Genomic DNA, 19,344 nt, shown 5'->3' with positions numbered 1-19,344 from the left:
TTAATGCGTATACGAGTTATTAATACAACATATATATATTAAAACTAATATAGTTATTTTAATATATACTCAAATTTTTAAAATTGTTTAAAAGATTTTAAATGCTATATTAAAATAAAAGTTAAGGGTGAAGTATAACTAAAACGAAACTAAAAGGGGTGAGTATGTATATAACATATTTTATTATAAAATAAAGAGAAGTGGCTATTTTTGTCATACTTGAAACTTGATTTTGTTGTCGTATTCTCCACCAAGACTTCCCGGTGACTTTTAAATACCAAAATTAACGACCGATTCGACCAATTGACGATGCCGCTTGACTCAAGATCTTTTATATATCAAACATATATATATATATATTTATAATAAAGTTTGCCCCCCCAAACTTACGTGCCCCGACCGGGTGTGCGGCTCGCACACCCCCTTGTCACCGCCCGACACACATATATAGGGACCATTTCCAATTCAAAACCGAACCTTACACACTCCAACACCGCTTTTAAAATACAGATAAAATAGAAAAGGGCATAATTGTCTTTTAGAAAATAATAATCAAAAGCCTTGTAATGAATATCGTCTAAACACTTGTACTCCTCCGCCGATCTGCTCTCATTTCTAGGGTTCCGATTACCCTCCATTAATCAAATCTTTCAATTTTACTGCTAGCAGGTACGTTAATTCGTCCTTTTTAACTTCTAGATTGAGTAAAATGAGTCGGTATTTGTATTCATTATGCGTCAATATGTGCACAGCTACGTTTTCGCGTATTTATATATGTTCTCATTCATGTTATATGTTTAATTCACATATTAATGTTTCAGTTACCATCATTTATAGACCAGTTCTTTTGATTATGAATTTAGGTGTGCAAACCGGCCTCGTTTAACTTACACAGAGCTCGAGCTCCACTCGTGAGTAGTTTTTCAAGCTCAAGCTCGGCTCGTTTACTATTAATTAATTAATTTTTATTTTTATATATTTTTATACAATTATAATTTTATATATAACATTAACATAATGTATATAGTTAGTTGTTTTTTCATAACACTTATATATATTAATTAATAGTTATTTGGGATTTGCTGAGTACGATCATGATGATGATGATGATATGTTATAGTCGCTCGTGATCTGGCTCGAGCTCGATAAGTGAAGCTCGGGCTCGTTTGTAAAATGAGCTTACTTTTAGGCTCAAGCTCGGGCTCATTTAAGCTCGGCTTGATTGAGCTTTTTCACGAGCCGATCTCGAGTAGTTCGCGAGCGTCGTGACTTGTTTGCACCCCTAATTATGATGCTATTTAGCTATGATGCTATTTAGCTACTGGTTATAGGCGTTTTTTTGTTAGGCATGTTTATTAATTATATATACGGTTTATTTTTGCTGATTGCAGGTTCTCAAATCTAATAATTAAGTAGTTTAGGAAAGATGATTCGAGTTGCCGGTAGGCAGTTGAATGGAATTGTAGGAGAGCTTCAAGGTTTGGGTTTGGCTATCGCACCACTTCTGTTGCAACATTATTCAACCGCGAGTTCGAAAACAGTTTACACCGGCTCAGAGATTCTTAACTATATGGGAGGATTAGACGGAGAGAAAAAACAGTTGATTCACAAATTGGTCAATTTTCGCATGAGGCAAGGTAAAAAGACTAGGGTTCGAGCTATATTTCATGAAACACTGCATCGTTTAGCTCGTACTGACCGCGATGGGATCCAGCTTATATCTGATGCTTTGGAGAATGTGAAGCCGATATGTGAGGTGGCTAAAGTGAGAATTGCTGGTAATATTTATGATGTTCCTGGGGTTGTGGATAAAGATCGTCAGCAAACTCTGGCTGTTCGTTGGATTCTTGATGCGGCGTTTAAAAGGCGAACTAATCATAGCTCAAAATTGGAGGAATGTTTGTTTGCTGAGATTATGGATGCTTATAAGAAGAGGGGAACTGCACGTAAGAAGAGGGAGGTTCTTCATGGACTTGCTTCCACCAACAGGAGTTACGCTCATTTCAGATGGTGGTGAAAGCGGACACAAAAGAGCACTTTTCATTCAATCTAATTATCCAGTAAGACACTGCTCTTTTGAATTTTTGCTGCAAACTTCATACGTATTTTCTGTTTCATATTGTTTCTTTGGTTATATTTGAACCATAGGTACTAAAAGCTCTCGCTTCTTGCGCCTAGGCCAATTTTCTAGGCGAGGCTCAATAAATGTGCTTCTAGTTCCTAGGCGAGTGCTTCAGCATTGTCTATGCCAAGAACATGAGAACATAAAAGTCGAGCAAAAGAAACACAAGGGTTGCTATTGAACCTTAGATCTAGGAGAAGCCAAAGGCATTATATTGATTTTTTTTGTTATTCAAGTTTTGGAATCACATTTGAATCTTGACTATTTTAGAACTTTCGGTACTAATTAGATGATATTAGATGTTATATAATAACTTTTGTTTATTTTATTCAAAGAATTGTATTATTTTTCATATACATAATATATTTAAAATGTTTTATTTAAGCGCACTTATTTTTCCTCAGGCCCTCGCTTTTTTTGCGCCTTGCACCTAGGCCCTAGGCGAGGCCTATGTGCCTTGACTGCACCTAAGGCATTTGATAATTATTATTCGAACAATTTATAAGATTCACCCACTCATTATGACAAGACCTTGAATAACACTATGGCCTGAGTTCTAATTCTGGTTATTAGTCTTTTCTTTACACTTATTTCGTTGTCATCCACACCTAGTCACCTAGCACTTCTAAACTATTGAGAAAAAAGTTTTAGTTCCATAAATGCTTATAAAAATTCTCTTGTAACTTATACAGAAACAGCAAATTAGAGGTGCATTATACAACCCATTCTTTTTTGAAAAGCTATAATCAGACATGCTAATTGGCACTCACGTTGCTCATCGCTAATGTGCGACAATCGCTAGGTGCTAAATGATTGAAAACTTGTATTTTAGGCAAGCATTTATATGTGTTCCCATTCATATTTGTTTCTTATGCCTTTCCTTCTTTTCATTCTTGAGTTCATATGCCAAAAAATGCTTCATTTGAATATATATACAAAATCATGGTTCTTTGGTTCGCTTTAAAAGATTGTGTGAAAGGCACAAGTGACATTATTTCAACACTAGTTGCATGGCCATTAACTCGTTCATGAAACCACCAATTTGATTTGGAATCCTGGCCTGTTTTATCACATGTTAAAAAATCATAAAAGTTATTGCCTAATCTTTTGGTCTTTTGACCAACTACCCTGACAAATCTTTCCTGTTACGAGAGTACAACAATTTGATCTGTACTTTTGGGTATGTTACACAAATCAATCTGCAGTATGTCGATTGTTATAATATCACCACATGCAAATCTTGTATTTGATCATTCAGCCTGGAACTCAAATAATGTCATTTTTTTTACGTTTCCTTGTGTCTGGAGGACTCCAATTTCCAATCAAAATGAGTGATTAGGTCTTGTGCTTGCTGTGTTGTAAAATTGGCACGACCAAACTTTTTGTGTGCTACAAAAATTCACCAGTAATGATTTTAAGTGTCCTCTCACCAGGATTTTTTTATAGTTAATGCTTAATTAACCATCAAAAATAAAGCATATCTGTTAGTCACTGGTCATTAAGTCTTCCAACTTTGATTATATAATTTTAAATTTATATATATGCTAAATGTTGTATACCAGAATTTGACTGGGAGATACTGAAATGAACCATTTGTGGTTCTTCTGCTTAATGCATATTATTTTTAGTTCCCAGCAACACAAGTTGCAAATTGGATACTTTTAACTACAACTAAAAGAAAGGTTATATCGACTTCTTGTGTAACATAATCTTTCCTTTCGTGTTTGAATTTTGTAGGTTCTACATTATGGACCAGTGAAGATTGATGATGTTGGAGAATCCATAGCAGAAAATAAGTGAAATGTTCACCGCGACTGGTTGCTATTTTATTAGTCTCGAAATGTGCACTTAAATTCTCATTTTACAAGTTTCATGCACACTTGAACCTCATCCTGCTGTGGTCTAATGGTTTTGTTTATTCCTTTTTGTCTGCAACTTTTAATATCTATTTCAAGGACGCATTATAATCAAACGTTACACATGTTTTAAAATAGGTGAAAGAGTGATCGGTTAGCTTGGTATACATGTTAACACCCTACCTGCTTCATCTCCCTTTCCCTCTATGCAACAACTAACATCGTCTACACTCTACATTGTCACAAGCTTACAGCAACCCCTGTGATATTCATTAGAGCAGTTTATTGTTTTAAAGTATTTCTTGCGCCTTTCTTGGTTATGTCCGTCCTACATCTCCTACAAGCACCTTTACTACTGTTTATACGACCAACTTCAACATATTTCGCTAACATAACAAATCAACTGCATCATGAGTTGCCGTGTAAAAGGCTACATTTTATGTACCTAGTAGTTTACATCAAAGTTCCTAGGGGTATGTTGCAGGCTTGCTGCTAGTCTTGTCAAATAGTTGTAAACTTGTAATAACATTCCTCTCCCTCTATCGTCTATAATCTATATGCGAAGTATGTGTTAACATTATACAAAGCATAACATTAAAATTTAAAGAGAAAATTATGGTTTGCTTTTATGTAATTAAGGAGAAAATTTAAAGAGAAAGTTCATCTCCCTCTTGTACTTTATTGGCGGGTGCACGTTGCAAGTCTAATTCTCAAACTGATTGATTGACACCCTTGTGCTTTTCTGGCGGGCGCACTTTCAATCCTTCCGTCAGTTTTTACACGTTAGCAGTCATTAAATTTAGGGGTATGAAGAGGTAGGTCCCCGCAAAGCCCAGTTGGACCCGCAAGACACACCTTGAAGAGGTACGTCTGCGCAAAGACTAACTGGCCCCGCAGGACCCACCATGCTCAGAGAGAAGACCTTACACGCAGTAAGCCAGCTGCTCCCGCAGGAAAGCCTCCCTTGGTATAGTACCCTGCCTGTTCCCGCAGCTATGGGTACAAGCCAAGAAGGAAGGCTACCCGCACTAACGGTAAGGCTACACGCATAAGGCACTAACTCTTATACTTCAGCAATGTCACCTGAATGAATCAAGGCGGGAATATTCCCGCCCAAAAGAGCCAGTCCGTACGCTTCTGGAAGATCTTTTGTACTATACCTGCCAAGGTATGGACAAAATAGACAAGATCTGACCAAAACAGCCCATAAACCAATCACAGGGTGACAGCTCACCGACAATAGTACGAGGAGGAGCACGCTCTAGTACAAAACGTCACTATCAGCCGCTGCCTACCCACCAACTCCCATCGTGGCACGTACATAGCCCGTAGTTGGTGGAAAAGGAATAGTATACAGCCGACCATGTCACTATCAGCAGCTGCCTACCCACCAACTCCCATCGTGGCACGTACATAGCCCGTAGTTGGTGGAAAAGGAATATTATACAGCTGGCCGTACCTGCTTGGAAACCTACCTTCGTATATAAATACTCCAACACCTTGGAACGGTATCATTATCTTATCTTCTCTAGCTATTTCTCTTAATATACACTTATATTCAGAGCAACTTAGTCTGATTCTCACGCCGGAGGGTGGTCACAAGGAGGAACCCCCCCCCCCTTCTTAGTGACGAGCTCACGGTGTCTGTTTTGCAGGTTAAGAATAACCATCTTTACCGGACCTAACCCTCGTGGGAAACATCTACTTAACCCTAAGATTATCCGTAATCTGCCGGGGTCACTTAGTGTTTCTTCATTAGCGCCATCTGTGCATAAAAGCTAGAACTAATTCTTTTTCTCAGTTTTTTCAAAACCTCTGGAAAGATGGTTAAGGTTACTCCGATGCCAAGGCCAACGAGTGACCAAGAAACTCCGGTAACCACAACCCCAGCTACTGGGGGGGGAACACCGGCGAGTACACAATTTTTACGAACAATACCCCGGTTACCCAAGCCGGGGCAAGTGCAGTAAACAATCCTCCCCTGGGATTCATTGATACCCAGTTGGAGAAACAACAGACGAGGCTCCCCCGCCAAACACTTGATCAAGTTAAAGTGTGGGCAGAAGCACGTCAGAAAGAATTCCAAGCTGAGTTGGATGAACGTTTACGTTCACTCCAACAGGCTAATGACGAATTCGGAAGCACTCGACAACAGCTAAACATGAGCAACGATTGCGAGTACTTAGACGATGATTGGGAGGAGTCCGACAGCGACGCAAACCCTCGTCATAGGGCGAAAGGGAAGCGTAAAGAAACGGACTTCCAGCCGAGAAGAAATTTTGGAGAAACCTTTAAACCAAGGAACGCGGGGGGAAACCCACGTGACTTCTCCAAAACCTTCAGGCCAACTGTTGCAAATGCGAGAACGTCCAAGTTTGCAAGGGACATTGCGGAAGCAATCGCCCCGAAAAGTGCCAAACAGATGTCCAACATCGGCACTTATGATGGCATATCCGACCCAGACGATCACTTGAACAGATTCATAGCGGGGGCAACCGTTAGCAACTGGACGGAACCCACATGGTGTTATATGTTCCAGATGACGCTGGTCGGAGCGGTCAGGGCGTGGTTCGATCGTCTGCCGGTCCACCACATCTACGATTGGGCGGACTTCCAGCACAAGTTCAGCCAACACTTCAGTCAACAGAGAAAATATACTGAAGAGCAGTGGACGATCCTCAATTGCGTTAGAGAGGAGGATGAATCTTTGCTAAACTTCATCACTCGCTTTAACTCAAAGAAGCTGAGTCTGGGCACCATAAGTGAAGATCTTGTTCGCGCCGCTTTCATCCAGGACACCGAATACCCAGAGCTTATCCGCACGCTGACGGGTAAAGACGGCATGCCATCCACATGGGATGCCATCATGATGGCAGCCAAGCGCTTTGCCGAAACGGAAAAGCAACTGGGTAGGAATCTTCCCCAGAGTACAAACCTCTACACGCAGAGGACCAGAGAAAACAACGTCCGTACCGCCCGGCAAAATAAAAAGAGGAAGCTTGGTATTTGGCAGTCAAGGGTAAACTTTGACACCTCATCCAGCTCTCGCCCTCTATTAGGCGGAAGGGATAACACGCACTCATCAAACCGGAACCCTAGATGGACGCCACTCACCAAAAGCGTCACAGAGATATTTGCCACCGAGAAACTCCCATGGCCAAAAGCTCCAATGATCCGACAGCGCCATAACGCTGATCAGAGCAAATCCTGTGACTTCCACGGGACAAAGGGCCACACCACTGAGGAGTGTACATCTTTGAAGGATATTGTCGAAACATTCGTCAAAGATGGAAAACTTACACACCTTGTGGCATCAATCAAGAATGGAGGTAGAAATGATAATCGGTACAAGGGCAACGGACGAAAGCCCGTCGACATCAGCATCCACATGGTTCATGGTAACGTCAGAGGAGGAAAACGACGAACGACAGAACCATGTGCGTGGAAGGAAGCTGAAGTGCGCTTCCCGCGAGTGCCAGGAGGGCCCAACAAAGAAGGCCCTATAGTCATCAAAAGCCAGCCGGGGCACTACATCACTTCCCGCACTCTTGCTGATAACGGCGCTTCGTCAACGGTCATGTACAGGCAGTTCTTCGACAAGCTAGACGACGAAGACAAAGAACGCCTGGAAACGGTCTACGCCTCAATGGAAGGGTTCAATGGCAGCACAAACACCCCCTGGGTATCCTATCTTTCCCCGTCACTCTCACGGACGGGAAACACTCCCGCACAGAAGACGTGGACTGCGTCGTAATGAGGAAGCCACACCACACATACGACATTCTCTTCGGGAGAGACGGGATGGCAAGATTCAATGCCGTGGTGTCTTCAGTCCACGGCATGATGGGGTGGCCAACAGCTGAGGGTGTAGCGATGATCACCGGTATTCCCCAGGTATGCATCGCATCTGTCTCATCTAAACCCAAACCAAAGATGGCTAAACCAACCATTACCGAACCAGAAGAATGGGCCTTCAATGGCAAATACCCTGACCAGGCTGTTACCATTGGCCCAACAATCACCGACCCCACACGCACCTTACTCAAACGCTTACTGCAGAAAAACGCTGACATCTTCGCGTGGACACCAGCTGACATTACTGGTGTACCTCGAAGTAAGGCAGAGCATAAGCTCAAGTGTGACCCGGCTTTTACGCCGGTCATACAAAAGCGTCGAGTAATGGGGGCGGAACAGGCTAACGCGTGTAGAACCCAAGTCAAGGAACTCCTAGACGTGGGCATCGTACGCGTTAGTAGATATCAAACATGGGTTGCAAATCCCGTCATGGTACCGAAATCTAACAAACAATGGCGCATGTGCATAGATTTCAAAGACCTAAACAAAGCATGCCCCAAAGATTGTTACCCGTTACCAGAAATTGACCTTAAGGTAGATTCGTTAGCACCGTTTTGCCTTAAATGCTTCCTTAATGCGTATAAGGGATCCCATCAAATCCACATGGCCGTTGACGATCAGGACAAAACCGCATTTCGGACGCCCGATGGCACGTTTTGTTATCAAATGATGCCATTCGGACTTAAGAATGCCGGGTCCACATACCAACGCCTGATGGACAAAGAGTTTCATGCCCAAATTGGGAGGAACTTGGAAGTTTACATGGATGACTTGGTCATCAAAAGCCCTGAGCCAGAAGCGATGTTGAAAGACATCGAGGAAACTTTCAACACGCTCAGAAAGATAAACATGAAGCTCAACCCGAGCAAGTGTTCCTTTGGAATGGAAGAATGGAAGTTCTTAGGAGCCATCTTTACCAAAGATGGCTTCAGATGAACCCTGAAAAGGTCGAAGCCATTATCAAAATGGAATCACCTACTACCATCAAACAAGCTCAGACACTGAATGGACGACTAGTCGCACTTAACCGCTTTTTGGCGAATCATGCGGATAGGTCGTTCCCATTCGTGTCAACATTGAGAAATTGTTTAAAGAAAATGCACTTCCGCTGGACACCAGAAGCGGAAGCAGCTTTTCAAGAGATTCGGTCACGCCTGATCGAACTCCCAACGCTCACAGCACCAGGAGCGGGGGAGGAGTTAATCTTATACCTCTCCGCCACAGACAGAGCAACCGGGGCAGTCCTAATAGTAGAACGGAAAGGCATCCAGATGCCAATCTACTATGTTAGCCGCGTCTTAACAGACGTAGAAACCCGGTACTCTACTCTGGAAAAATTAGTCTTAGCGCTTGTACAGGCTTCACGCAGGCTAAGACGATATTCCCAAGGTCACCCAATCACCATTCTCACCAATTTCAAACTTGCAAACGTTCTAGGCAAACCCGAGTTGTCAGGACGCTTAGCCAAATGGGCAATAGAATTGGGAGAATACCCAATAAAGTACAAGCCAAGACCAGCCATAAAAGGCCAGGTCTTGGCCGACTTTATTGCAGAAGTCCCCGTTTCGCGGGAAAAAGAGTGCCAGAAAGAGGCTCAACCCTCTCCAGCACAAGACATTGATGTTGTCTGGCGACTCTATACTGATGGAGCAGCCAACAACGAGGGTTCAGGCGCAGGGTTGAAACTAACTAACCCAGCAGGCCAAGAGTACACTTACGCTATTCGACTGAATTTTCCAAGTACGAATAACGAAGCGGAGTACGAAGCATTCTTGGCCGGATTGAGAATTGCGCGTAAGATGGGAGTGAAAAACTTGGAAGCCCACGTGGATTCCATGTTAGTAGCCAACCAAATAAACGGGACGTACACGGCTGTGAACGACACAATGGCCCTGTACCTCGCACAAGCAAAAACCCTTATGCGCGATTTCAACGATTGTAAAGTCATACACGTCAAGCGAAGCGAAAACAAATCTGCGGATGCGTTAAGCAAGCTTGCATCATTAGCCTTCACCCACTTGGGAAAGGACATCCGCATTGAACTCCTTGGAACACCATCAGTCTCGCACAAGGAAATTTGTGTCATCCAAACCGGCACGGAAACGTGGATGACACCAATTATAAATTACCTTGCGGCGGGTATACTACCAGAGTCAAAAACACAGGCAAGAAAGATACGCTGTAAAGCACTGAACTATCAACTCGTGGATGACATACTTTACAGGCGTAATTTTCTTGGCCCACTCCTAAGATGCGTGGACGACCAAGATGCTGATTACCTCCTAAGGGAAGTACACGAAGGCATCTGCGGAGTACACGCAGGTCCACGCGCAGTTGTAGCTAAGCTAAACAACGCGGGATACTTTTGGCCGGAGATGCATACGGATGCGCTGGCATACATCAGAAAATGCAGGTCTTGCCAACTCTACGCACCCAACACGCATCGCCCGAAAAATGAACTTGTTCCAGTCACTTCTTCATGGCCATCAAAAGCCCATTTCCCACAGCAGCAGGGAACGTTCAGTTCCTAGTGGTAGCTATCGATTACTTCACCAAGTGGATAGAAGCAAAACCCTTAGCCCAAACAACCGCAAAACATATCAAAAAATTTATTTGGGAATTTATTATTTGTCGTTTTGGACTTCCACAGAATTTGGTGAGCGATAACGGCACCAACTTTGCTGACAAGAAGCTACAAAAGTGGCTGAAAGAACTTCAAATCACCCACACCTTTACCTCAGTGGCGCACCCGCAGGGTAATGGTGAGGTGGAAAGAGCAAATAAGAGCATCGTCGACGGCATAAAGAAAAGACTCTTGGAACATAGATCCGGCTGGTTGGACGAAGTTCCACACGTCCTTTGGGCAAACAGAACGCTAAAAAAGGCAAGTACGGGAGAAACCCCGTTCAGCCTCACCTATGGCACTGAAGCCATGGTCCCGGTCGAAATTGGTCTACCCTCACCAAGGGTCTTGACTCAACCAGAAGACAATGATGCGGAAAGACGGTTAGACCTCATGCTAACCGAAGAACGCAGAGACTTAGCCGCAGCGCGTGAAGAGAATTACAAGCGACAAATGCAAAAATACTACAACACGCGGGTAAAACTCTGCAACTTCAAAATCGAAGACTACATACTGCGTAACAACGAGGCTTCAAACCAAGAGCGCCCAGTAAAGCTGGCCCCGGTCTGGGAAGGGCCATACATTATCAAAGAAATTTAGGGAAAAGGCACATACCGGCTTGAAAGGCTCGATGGCACCCCCATCCCAATAACATGGAATGGAGCTCAATTACTCAAATGTTACATGTAGATCAATTCCAAACTTGTAAAGAAAAGGCCTAGAGCCACTTCTAATGGAAATGATTCTCCTCTATCACATTGTGTTGATAGCCTTACCTTTATACTTATGAACTTTCCAGACTGATATGCCGGTATTCACCGCATAAATGTGGAAAGAAGTAAGTCGTTGCGTGTAGAAGGCGGCAAAACCCGCGTAAACATAAAAACGGTAAAAATTTCTAAGGAAAAGATGAGGAAAACCTTCACGCAGGTCAGATATAGGTAAAGTTTGGCCATCCTACTAAGTGAAAGTGACGGTCTTACCCGCACTATCATGATAGAGGAAGCAAAACTTGAACTTATTATCTACCACGTTGACAGGTTAACTTATCCTAAACACTTAGAAAATTGCTAAGTTAAACTAAAATATGCATGAGCACAACATATAAGGTTTACAAGGCAAGGCATTAACAAAACATTTATATTCCATAAAAATTCAAACATTACAAGAATGGCTGGGTATCTACCCGCCTACAAATATATAAATCTATCCTAATGATGGGAAGGGATCTCAAGGTTCAAACTTCAGGACCACTCCCTCCAAACCCACTTGAACCCGCACCATCAGTTGGCTGTGGCGGTTCAAGGAAAGCCTTGAGAATAGTTAGCCCATCATCAGCAGCAGCAATCTCGTTCACCTTCTCCACCACCGGATGCGGGAAGGCAGCATACTGGTTCACTGCTTGGTCGTAAGCAGCTTCAGTGTCCACGTCATAAAGAGGGAAGTTGGAAGGCGGGATGCCCTTCTCAACAAACCCCAGACCAAGCAGGAAACCAGCCTTTTCCCCATCCTCATGAGAAGCGTTGAGGGCTGCGCTCATAGCATCGTCATATGATGTGTTCGTGAAAATCCGATGCACAACCTACAAAATAAAAATATATGTATCAAAAACTTTTCTAAGTATGAAGAAAAGCGTAAAGAAATTACGGAATTACGCATACCTGCGACAACGCTTCTCGTAGAAGCCATTCCTTGGTGATCAGAGCTTCCTGGAGGGCAGCTTGAGCTTGATCACGAGCGCGATCACGGGCGCGTTCGGCTTCATTTTTGTTAAGGTTGGCAAGCAACACATCCTTAGCAGCAGCCTCTTCAACGCCCTTCAGTTTATGCTCAGTGCGGTCAAGCATACCCTTCTGGTCCAGGAGCTCTTGGAGTTTCTTGGCATCTTCTAAGGCCAAAGCATCATGAGCCTGCTGAAGCCTCTCTAGTTTGGCTTTAAGCTCTTCATTCTCAGCGCGCAGAGGCTCAGCAATGGCTTCAGCTTTGGTGGCCCTCTCGGTCGCGTTCTGCGCAGTTTCCTTAGCCAACCTAAGCTGTTCGTTAACAGCTTGGGTAGCCTTGGAACGGGCCTCATGCCTGGCCTATACCTCGACCTCAAGGTCCTTGAAGGCCTTCTCCTTCTCCGCAGCAATCATGGCAAGCCTTTTGTTCTCCTCCCGCAATGCACGTGCCTGAGCCACTTCTAGGCTACGCGCCGTCTTTAAATTGTCGTTTTCACGACAAAGCAACTCGACGCGCGGCTGCATTCGAGCAAGGAGAATTCGAAGCTCATTGGTTAGCTTACCCTCCTGGTAGCTAGCCATTGCCTCCCCCAGCGCACCGCTCGGGGCGGCGTGGCGCGCCCATTCGACGCAATCCACAGCCGTTCGAAGGGTTGTTCCCCGGCGGATGTTCCACCGTGGAACATACACCTCATTGGAATCTGAAACTGCAAAAACAAAAAACAGTTAGGAAAAAAATGATAAAAAAAAGGCCAAAATAACCCTACGCACCTGTAGGGTCGACAACAGGCCGGTAGCCGCCAAACCCATCACCCGAACCTAAGGGATATCCATCCAAGAGGTCAGGGAGATGGGAAGGAGGCAGAGATTGGCTAGAAGCCCCAACTCTGAACATACCTGATGAACCGGCCGGTGACGAGGTAGTCGCCGGTGCCGGAGGCACGGTTGAAGCCGCCGTGGTAGAGACCATCGGAGGTGAACTCACTGGAGGTGAACTCACAACCGTGGCCGCTGCTGCGGAAGAGCCCGCAGAAAAAATCACCGCCGGCTCAGTGAAGGATGCGGTGAAGATGGCACTGACAGCCGGCGGAGATGACGTCACAATTGGAACAGTTGCCTCAACGGGATGAGCAACTGAACCAATACTGCAAACAGGCGCAGCCGCCTGGGTCATCGTCTCGGGTAGGTGGACCAAACCTACCGTCGTGGGTCCAGAACCGCTCCTTCCCGCACCACTTTGGAATGCGGTTGCATCCACGCCTGCATGAAGATTAACAAAATATTAAAAACAATGGCGGAGAGGAATGCGGGAAAGATAAATGAAAAGTACACTTACGGGTTTTCATAATCTTGAAGGTTCTGACGGGCGGGGACGAACCCGATGGAACTGGCCTCTTCATGCCAGTCACCGTCGTAACGCTTGGCTGCTCGGAGGTGACAGCTGTCCCAACCTCCGAGACAATTGTCTCACCACCACCAGGGTTCCCCGCCGCCCCCTCGCTTTCAGTCTCGGAGTCAGACTGATCTCCTAGGTCGACGGCGGAGGTAACCTTCGCCTTGCCCTTCACGGCGGCAGCTTTCTTCTTCCTCACGAAGACAGGCCCATCTGCGGATTCCTCATCAGAAGATGACAAAATTAGAGGAACTCCAGCAGAAGTTTGAGCCTGCAGAGGGCGAGGATTAAAGAATCCCTTACCTGGCCGTATGGCGCTCAAAATCTCGTGGCCCGGCGGATAGACCTCCACGAACCTATCCGCCGTCTGCTCCAAAATGAGCAACTCGTTCTCGTCGAGATCACGAGTACCCAGTCGAGCGGGACCACCAGTCTCCTGCGGTTGCAGAAGCGATTGTAAGTTGTTTCCCTCTGAAAATAAAAAGAAAAACAGTTAGAAGAAAAACCCTAAATCAGCACAAAAGACGGAGCATACCGTAGGGAGTAGAATTCAAACCGTATTCGAGGATGATAGGTACTTGCGGCGTCCCAGAACCGGCATCCTTCCATACCCGCCTCATCCCGAGCATCACCATCCCAGACTCCGCAAAGCGGTAAACCGGAGTCTGGATCTGGGAGATCTTGGTAAATCATTCCGTCTCCTGATAGTTGGAGGCGTGAAGGTTGGGGAGTGCTCTCTCGTTCTTGAAAAGCCATCGTAATGGGGGCGACGCGGGCAGAGATGTAGAAGAACTCCCGTTTCCAAGACAGAAGACTGCGCTCGGTAGCGCAGATCTTCAAACCCTTGATCCAGGTGACCAAGGTATACCAGCCCTGGATGCACCTCCAGGAGTAGAAGGTCATCAAGCGGTCGACACGAGGCTCAATGCCCAGAATGTGGCACACCCATTCAAAATGGCGGACCTTAGCGATCGCCATTGGGTGTACTTCCGTCAAGTGTACACCGTGTTTCTCCAAAACACGGTATACAAACTTCGTTAATAGGAATCTGAGATTCCCATACATGAAGAATGAGGCATAAACCCCTATCTTGCCCTTGGGGGCATCATACACCGTCTGGTGAGGCTCTGGAAACTCAGGCTCGTAGGTCTCGAGCATGAACTTCTTGACGATGTAGTGATACAAATCGACAGAAAGAGCACACTGGCACTCGCCAGCAGTACTCTTGTCATCCTTGTCAGACGTGGACATCGGGTTCTCAGGGTATACGTCGGACTCTTCGGCAGTAACCTCAGGATCATGAACGGATGACATGTTTTAAGGTAGGAAAGAGAACGATTTCAGAAGAATGCTCGACAGAGAAGTTAAGAGTATTCGCCGGAAATCGCTTAGAAGAAGAAGAGTGAAGTGAAGGTGTGAATTGAAATGCACCCTCTCCCCCCTTTATATACTCATCGCAATGAATGCGATGAATTTAATTCGGAGGAGAGAGTGAGCGCAGGTGCAATGAAATGGCGACACGTGGAAAGCGCAAACTGGCAATAGCTGTCGAAAGGACGCGTGCCGTAAAATTCGCGCCCACGCGCCCGAAAACTCGCGCCCACATGCCTGAAAAAGCGTCTGGAATGACCATATACTGTCACGTCGCCATAACTTACTGCACGTCCTGAAACCGTCAGAAGAAACCATCAAGAGACGCCAACGTCACTTCAACTGTTTGGACTGTTCTTATCCTTTCACCAACTCTTCGAATTGCAAAAAGATTCAAAAAGATTCAAAAATAAAAGGGAATATACCCCCTTACCTTGGGAAGCAAAAAACCATAAGACAAATGCAGGTACAGTGTCAAGGCGAAACCCTTCACATACTTAGCACTTGCAGGGAATTGAAGCCAAGAAGGACCCTATGGGCCATGCTTGCGGAAAGGGAAATAAAACCTCCGCATGGCGGGAGAGTTGAGAACTAGATTGTTTGAAACTTCAAGGTGGAATTGGTAGTTTAACATAACTGATCACTATGTCCAAAACTACCAAAACCTCGTGAAGAGTCTATACAAGTGAAATTCAACACTCCCGACTTGCGAAGAGGTTAAACAACTACCCGCATCATAACCAAAGATCAGGCAGAAAAGTCGGGAATTTCTGCAAGTGACATTAGGAAAACCGCGGGAAGAATCCTCACGGAAAACCTTAAAAACCAAAAACCTCTTTAAAACCCCTTGCTTAAAGTCCAAAAGTTCACCTCACTTATTAATAATTCATGAGAAGAACAATGGACTGGGGGGACTTGAAGAGGTAGGTCCCCGCAAAGCCCAGTTGGACCCGCAAGACACACCTTGAAGAGGTACGTCTGCGCAAAGACTAACTGGCCCCGCAGGACCCACCATGCTCAGAGAGAATACCTTACACGCAATAAGCCAGCTGTTCCCGCAGGAAAGCCTCCCTTGGTATAGTACCCTGCCTGTTCCCGCAGCTATGGGTACAAGCCAAGAAGGAAGGCTACCCGCACTAACGGTAAGGCTACACGCATAAGGCACTAACTCTTATACTTCAGCAATGTCACCTGAAGGAATGAGCAAGGCGGGAATATTCCCGCCCAAAAGAGCCAGTCCGTACGCTTCTGGAAGATCTTTTGTACTATACCTGCCAAGGTATGGACAAAATAGACAAGATCTGACCAAAGCAGCCCATGAACCAATCACAGGGTGACAGCTCACCGACAATAGTACGAGAAGGAGCACGCTCTAGTACAAAACGTCACTATCAGCCGCTGCCTACCCACCAACTCCCATCGTGGCACGTACATAGCCCGTAGTTGGTGGAAAAGGAATAGTATACAGCCGGCCATGTCACTATCAGCCGCTGCCTACCCACCAACTCCCATCGTGGCACGTACATAGCCCGTAGTTGGTGGAAAAGGAATATTATACAGCTGGCCGTACCTGCTTGGAAACCTACCTTCGGCTATAAATACTCCAACACCTTGGAACGGTATCATTATCTTATCTTCTCTAGCTATTTCTCTTAATATACACTTATATTCAGAGCAACTTAGTCTGATTCTCACGCCGGAGGGTGGTCACAAGGAGGAACCCCCCCCCCCCTTCTTAGTGACAAGCTCACGGTGTCTGTTTTGCAGGTTAAGAATAACCATCTTTACCGGAGCTAACCCTCGTGGGAAACATCTACTTAACCCTAAGATTATCCGTAATCTGTCGGGGTCACTTAGTGTTTCTTCAGGGTATTTTCGTCTTTTTGTAATTAAACACGGCTAATATAATTATCTTCTTCTGGTATTCGGGTTAAAACACCAGAGTACTTTCTTAGTGGACATTTTATACCCCTTTGCTTCACAATTTTTCGTCTTCTTCCTCACACATTCTTCTTCTTCTCCGTCTTCTTCATTCATCTTCCTAATCATTTACATTTCTTCCTCACATCAACTGCCCCTTAAATACCCAAGCCCCATCCATTTATCTCCAAAATCCACCCGAGCACCACCGTCGTACAACTATCTCTGTCACCGCCGCATTACCATCTCCGTCACCATCCATCACCACCGTTTCCACTCCACTCTTTTACCCAAGTCAACACCAATCTCCACCACCGTACCCACCACCGTCAACCCAATCTATCCACGGATTTTAAGTTCTCCACATAGATCCGATTCCTCCTACTTCTCCATAAAATCCTTACCATTTAATCGTTAATTTTTCCACTAAATCGGCAAATCATGATAGTTTAATCTCTTTAATTTTTCGATTTTTTTTTTGTGTAGCGGGAGTGCCGGTCAAAATCGAACCTAAATTTTAAAGGAATTAAAAGAATATTACTTTTCGATTTTGGTAACACCCATATAATACTAAAACCAAAATTTGCATTTTAATTTGGTACGAGTCCAAAACCGAACAAATTGACATTAATATTACGCACCATGACCGTAACAACTAACAAATTGAATCTTAATAATCTTGTAAACAAGTAAACAACACATACGCCGACCCGACCGTCACCCTCATTCACCCAACGTCGCCGATATAGAATCATGTAATAATAATAATAATAATAATAACTAGCAGAAGTACCCGCGCGTTGCTGCGGGTTCGCGTAAATTATCCCCTCATATTGGTTTGTAGTGGTTGGTGTGGTGTGAAATGGGTTATCAATGTGAGCGCGTTGCTGCATGTGTATATGATTTGTTGGATTTTGTTTTTTGTGCGGGTTTGCACACTTATATATTGACTATGCATATAGTTTTGTGGGTTTTATGATTTATAATCAGCATAAAGGATTGAATGTGCGTTAATTGGTGAGTAGTTAGACTGGATTTCTAATATGAAAATTCTATTATAAATATCATTACAAAGAATCAGCAATCTGACAAAACAAAGAAAAACTATATATTAGTGGAAAACTTATGATTTCTCTGTTTCCTGCTTCGATAACAGAATACACAGGCCACAAGTAAACCTCTAATATGAAGTATCAACCGACATTTAATTTAAGCAAACACAACTAACCTTCATTATATCTTCAACCTGCTGAATGAATCAATTCATGACTCACGAGTGATCCCTTTGCTCGTTTTTCCAAGAATTCTTTGCTGCTTCTGCTGAAGACCCATCAGACTCGTTGTTTCCATCATTTGGTTTTGGTTTTGAGAAAAAATGATAGGATTAGTTGATCCAGTCAGTATTTGGAATTTGTATTGATGTTGTATGTGTAAAGGCACATGATCCATTAGTATCGTATTATCTAAAAAAATATGGCCATGTAAACAAATTTAATAATTAGCCTATGAAAGCTGACTTTATGTATTAATAAAGATTCAAAATATCAGGATGAGCAAAAACAAAAGTTATATAGGCGGATATGTAATTTCCAAAATCGAGAGCTCATGATTCTTCATGTTTTTTCGTTACAAATAATATGTAAGTGCATCGTTGTGTGTTGCAGACGTTAAACGTATTGCATGTAGTGCGTGAAATACTTTAAGGCAACCGTCAAAAAAAAGCCAAAACAACCATCTGTAGGAGTTTAAAATAACTTTCGAATATTTGAAGGTAATGATCCAAAAATTTAAAACCTCCGTATACTTAAAATAACTCTAAAAAAGTACAATTTACGCTTTTATTATTTACCTTCTAGACTTATAACTTAAAAAACCTTGTTAAATTTTTGTAAGAAAACTTCAGGCAATCGAAGCTCTTCATATTTACGAGTCAACATAACCTGTTTCATCTAACATTCACCGGTCAAATACAAAAATTGTGACAATTTCGACCCGTTTACTATCGATAACAGGTCAAACATGATAAGTCAAAAAATAGTTAGCCAAAATCAGGTCAAATAAGAAAAAACGGGTCAATAGTAGGCTGTCATAATGATTTTAAATGATGCGACCAGCGTCTTTAAACTACATACGTTATAAGGTTTTTTAAGAAAAGGGTATACACTGCTTCACGTCAACCTAGCCCAACCGATTTTGACCCATTATTAGGTGGCATTGATATATTTACATTTGTCTTATGGATGGATGAGCCAAGAATTCAAATAGTTAATACTAAGAGTTTGTTAAAGTCATTGACCGCCAAAGGCTTGAACCTGCAAAATTTGTGCAACTAATATTTTTAGCGGTTAAGAAGCTGTTAATAGTGTAATCTCTATTTAAATACAATTCAACTTATTCTAAACATAACTTGTAGTGATTAATTACCTTTATTTGACTAAATGGATTCAAAAGTACGTCAAAAGGTTGACTGTTACAAGTTGTGA

General features: G+C 43.7%; 1 protein-coding gene across 2 annotated transcripts; it reads left to right on the top strand.

Moving 5' to 3' along the window:
• The first annotated feature begins 601 nt into the window (after positions 1-601).
• On the top strand, positions 602-4,112 carry LOC143530499 (small ribosomal subunit protein uS7m-like). 2 transcript variants are annotated; one of them, XM_077026021.1, is made up of 3 exons: positions 602-669; positions 1,392-2,060; positions 3,860-4,111. In XM_077026021.1, exon 2 carries the CDS (start codon positions 1,427-1,429, stop codon positions 2,015-2,017), a length of 591 nt encoding a protein of 196 aa, XP_076882136.1. In that variant the 5' UTR covers positions 602-669; positions 1,392-1,426; the 3' UTR covers positions 2,018-2,060; positions 3,860-4,111. The 2 variants fall into 2 exon arrangements, with proteins under 2 accessions (XP_076882136.1, XP_076882137.1); XM_077026022.1 differs by lacking the exon at positions 602-669 and having other exon boundaries at positions 1,412-2,060; positions 3,860-4,112.
• The last annotated feature ends 15,232 nt before the right edge of the window (positions 4,113-19,344 follow it).

The sequence above is a fragment of the Bidens hawaiensis genome, unplaced genomic scaffold, assembly GCF_021521415.1.
Source record: "Bidens hawaiensis isolate Kalapana, Puna unplaced genomic scaffold, B.hawaiensis_p1.1 tig00008947_1, whole genome shotgun sequence".
NCBI classification, from domain to species: domain Eukaryota; kingdom Viridiplantae; phylum Streptophyta; class Magnoliopsida; order Asterales; family Asteraceae; genus Bidens; species Bidens hawaiensis.
Note: the sequence above shows the minus strand (reverse complement) of the source record. Positions and strands in the feature narration are given on the sequence as shown.

What these genes read in the sequence shown, in the direction of transcription:
- LOC143530499 (XM_077026022.1), top strand. Translation starts at nt 1,427, where the DNA reads ATGATTCGAGTTGCCGGTAGGCAGTTGAATGGAATTGTAGGAGAGCTT.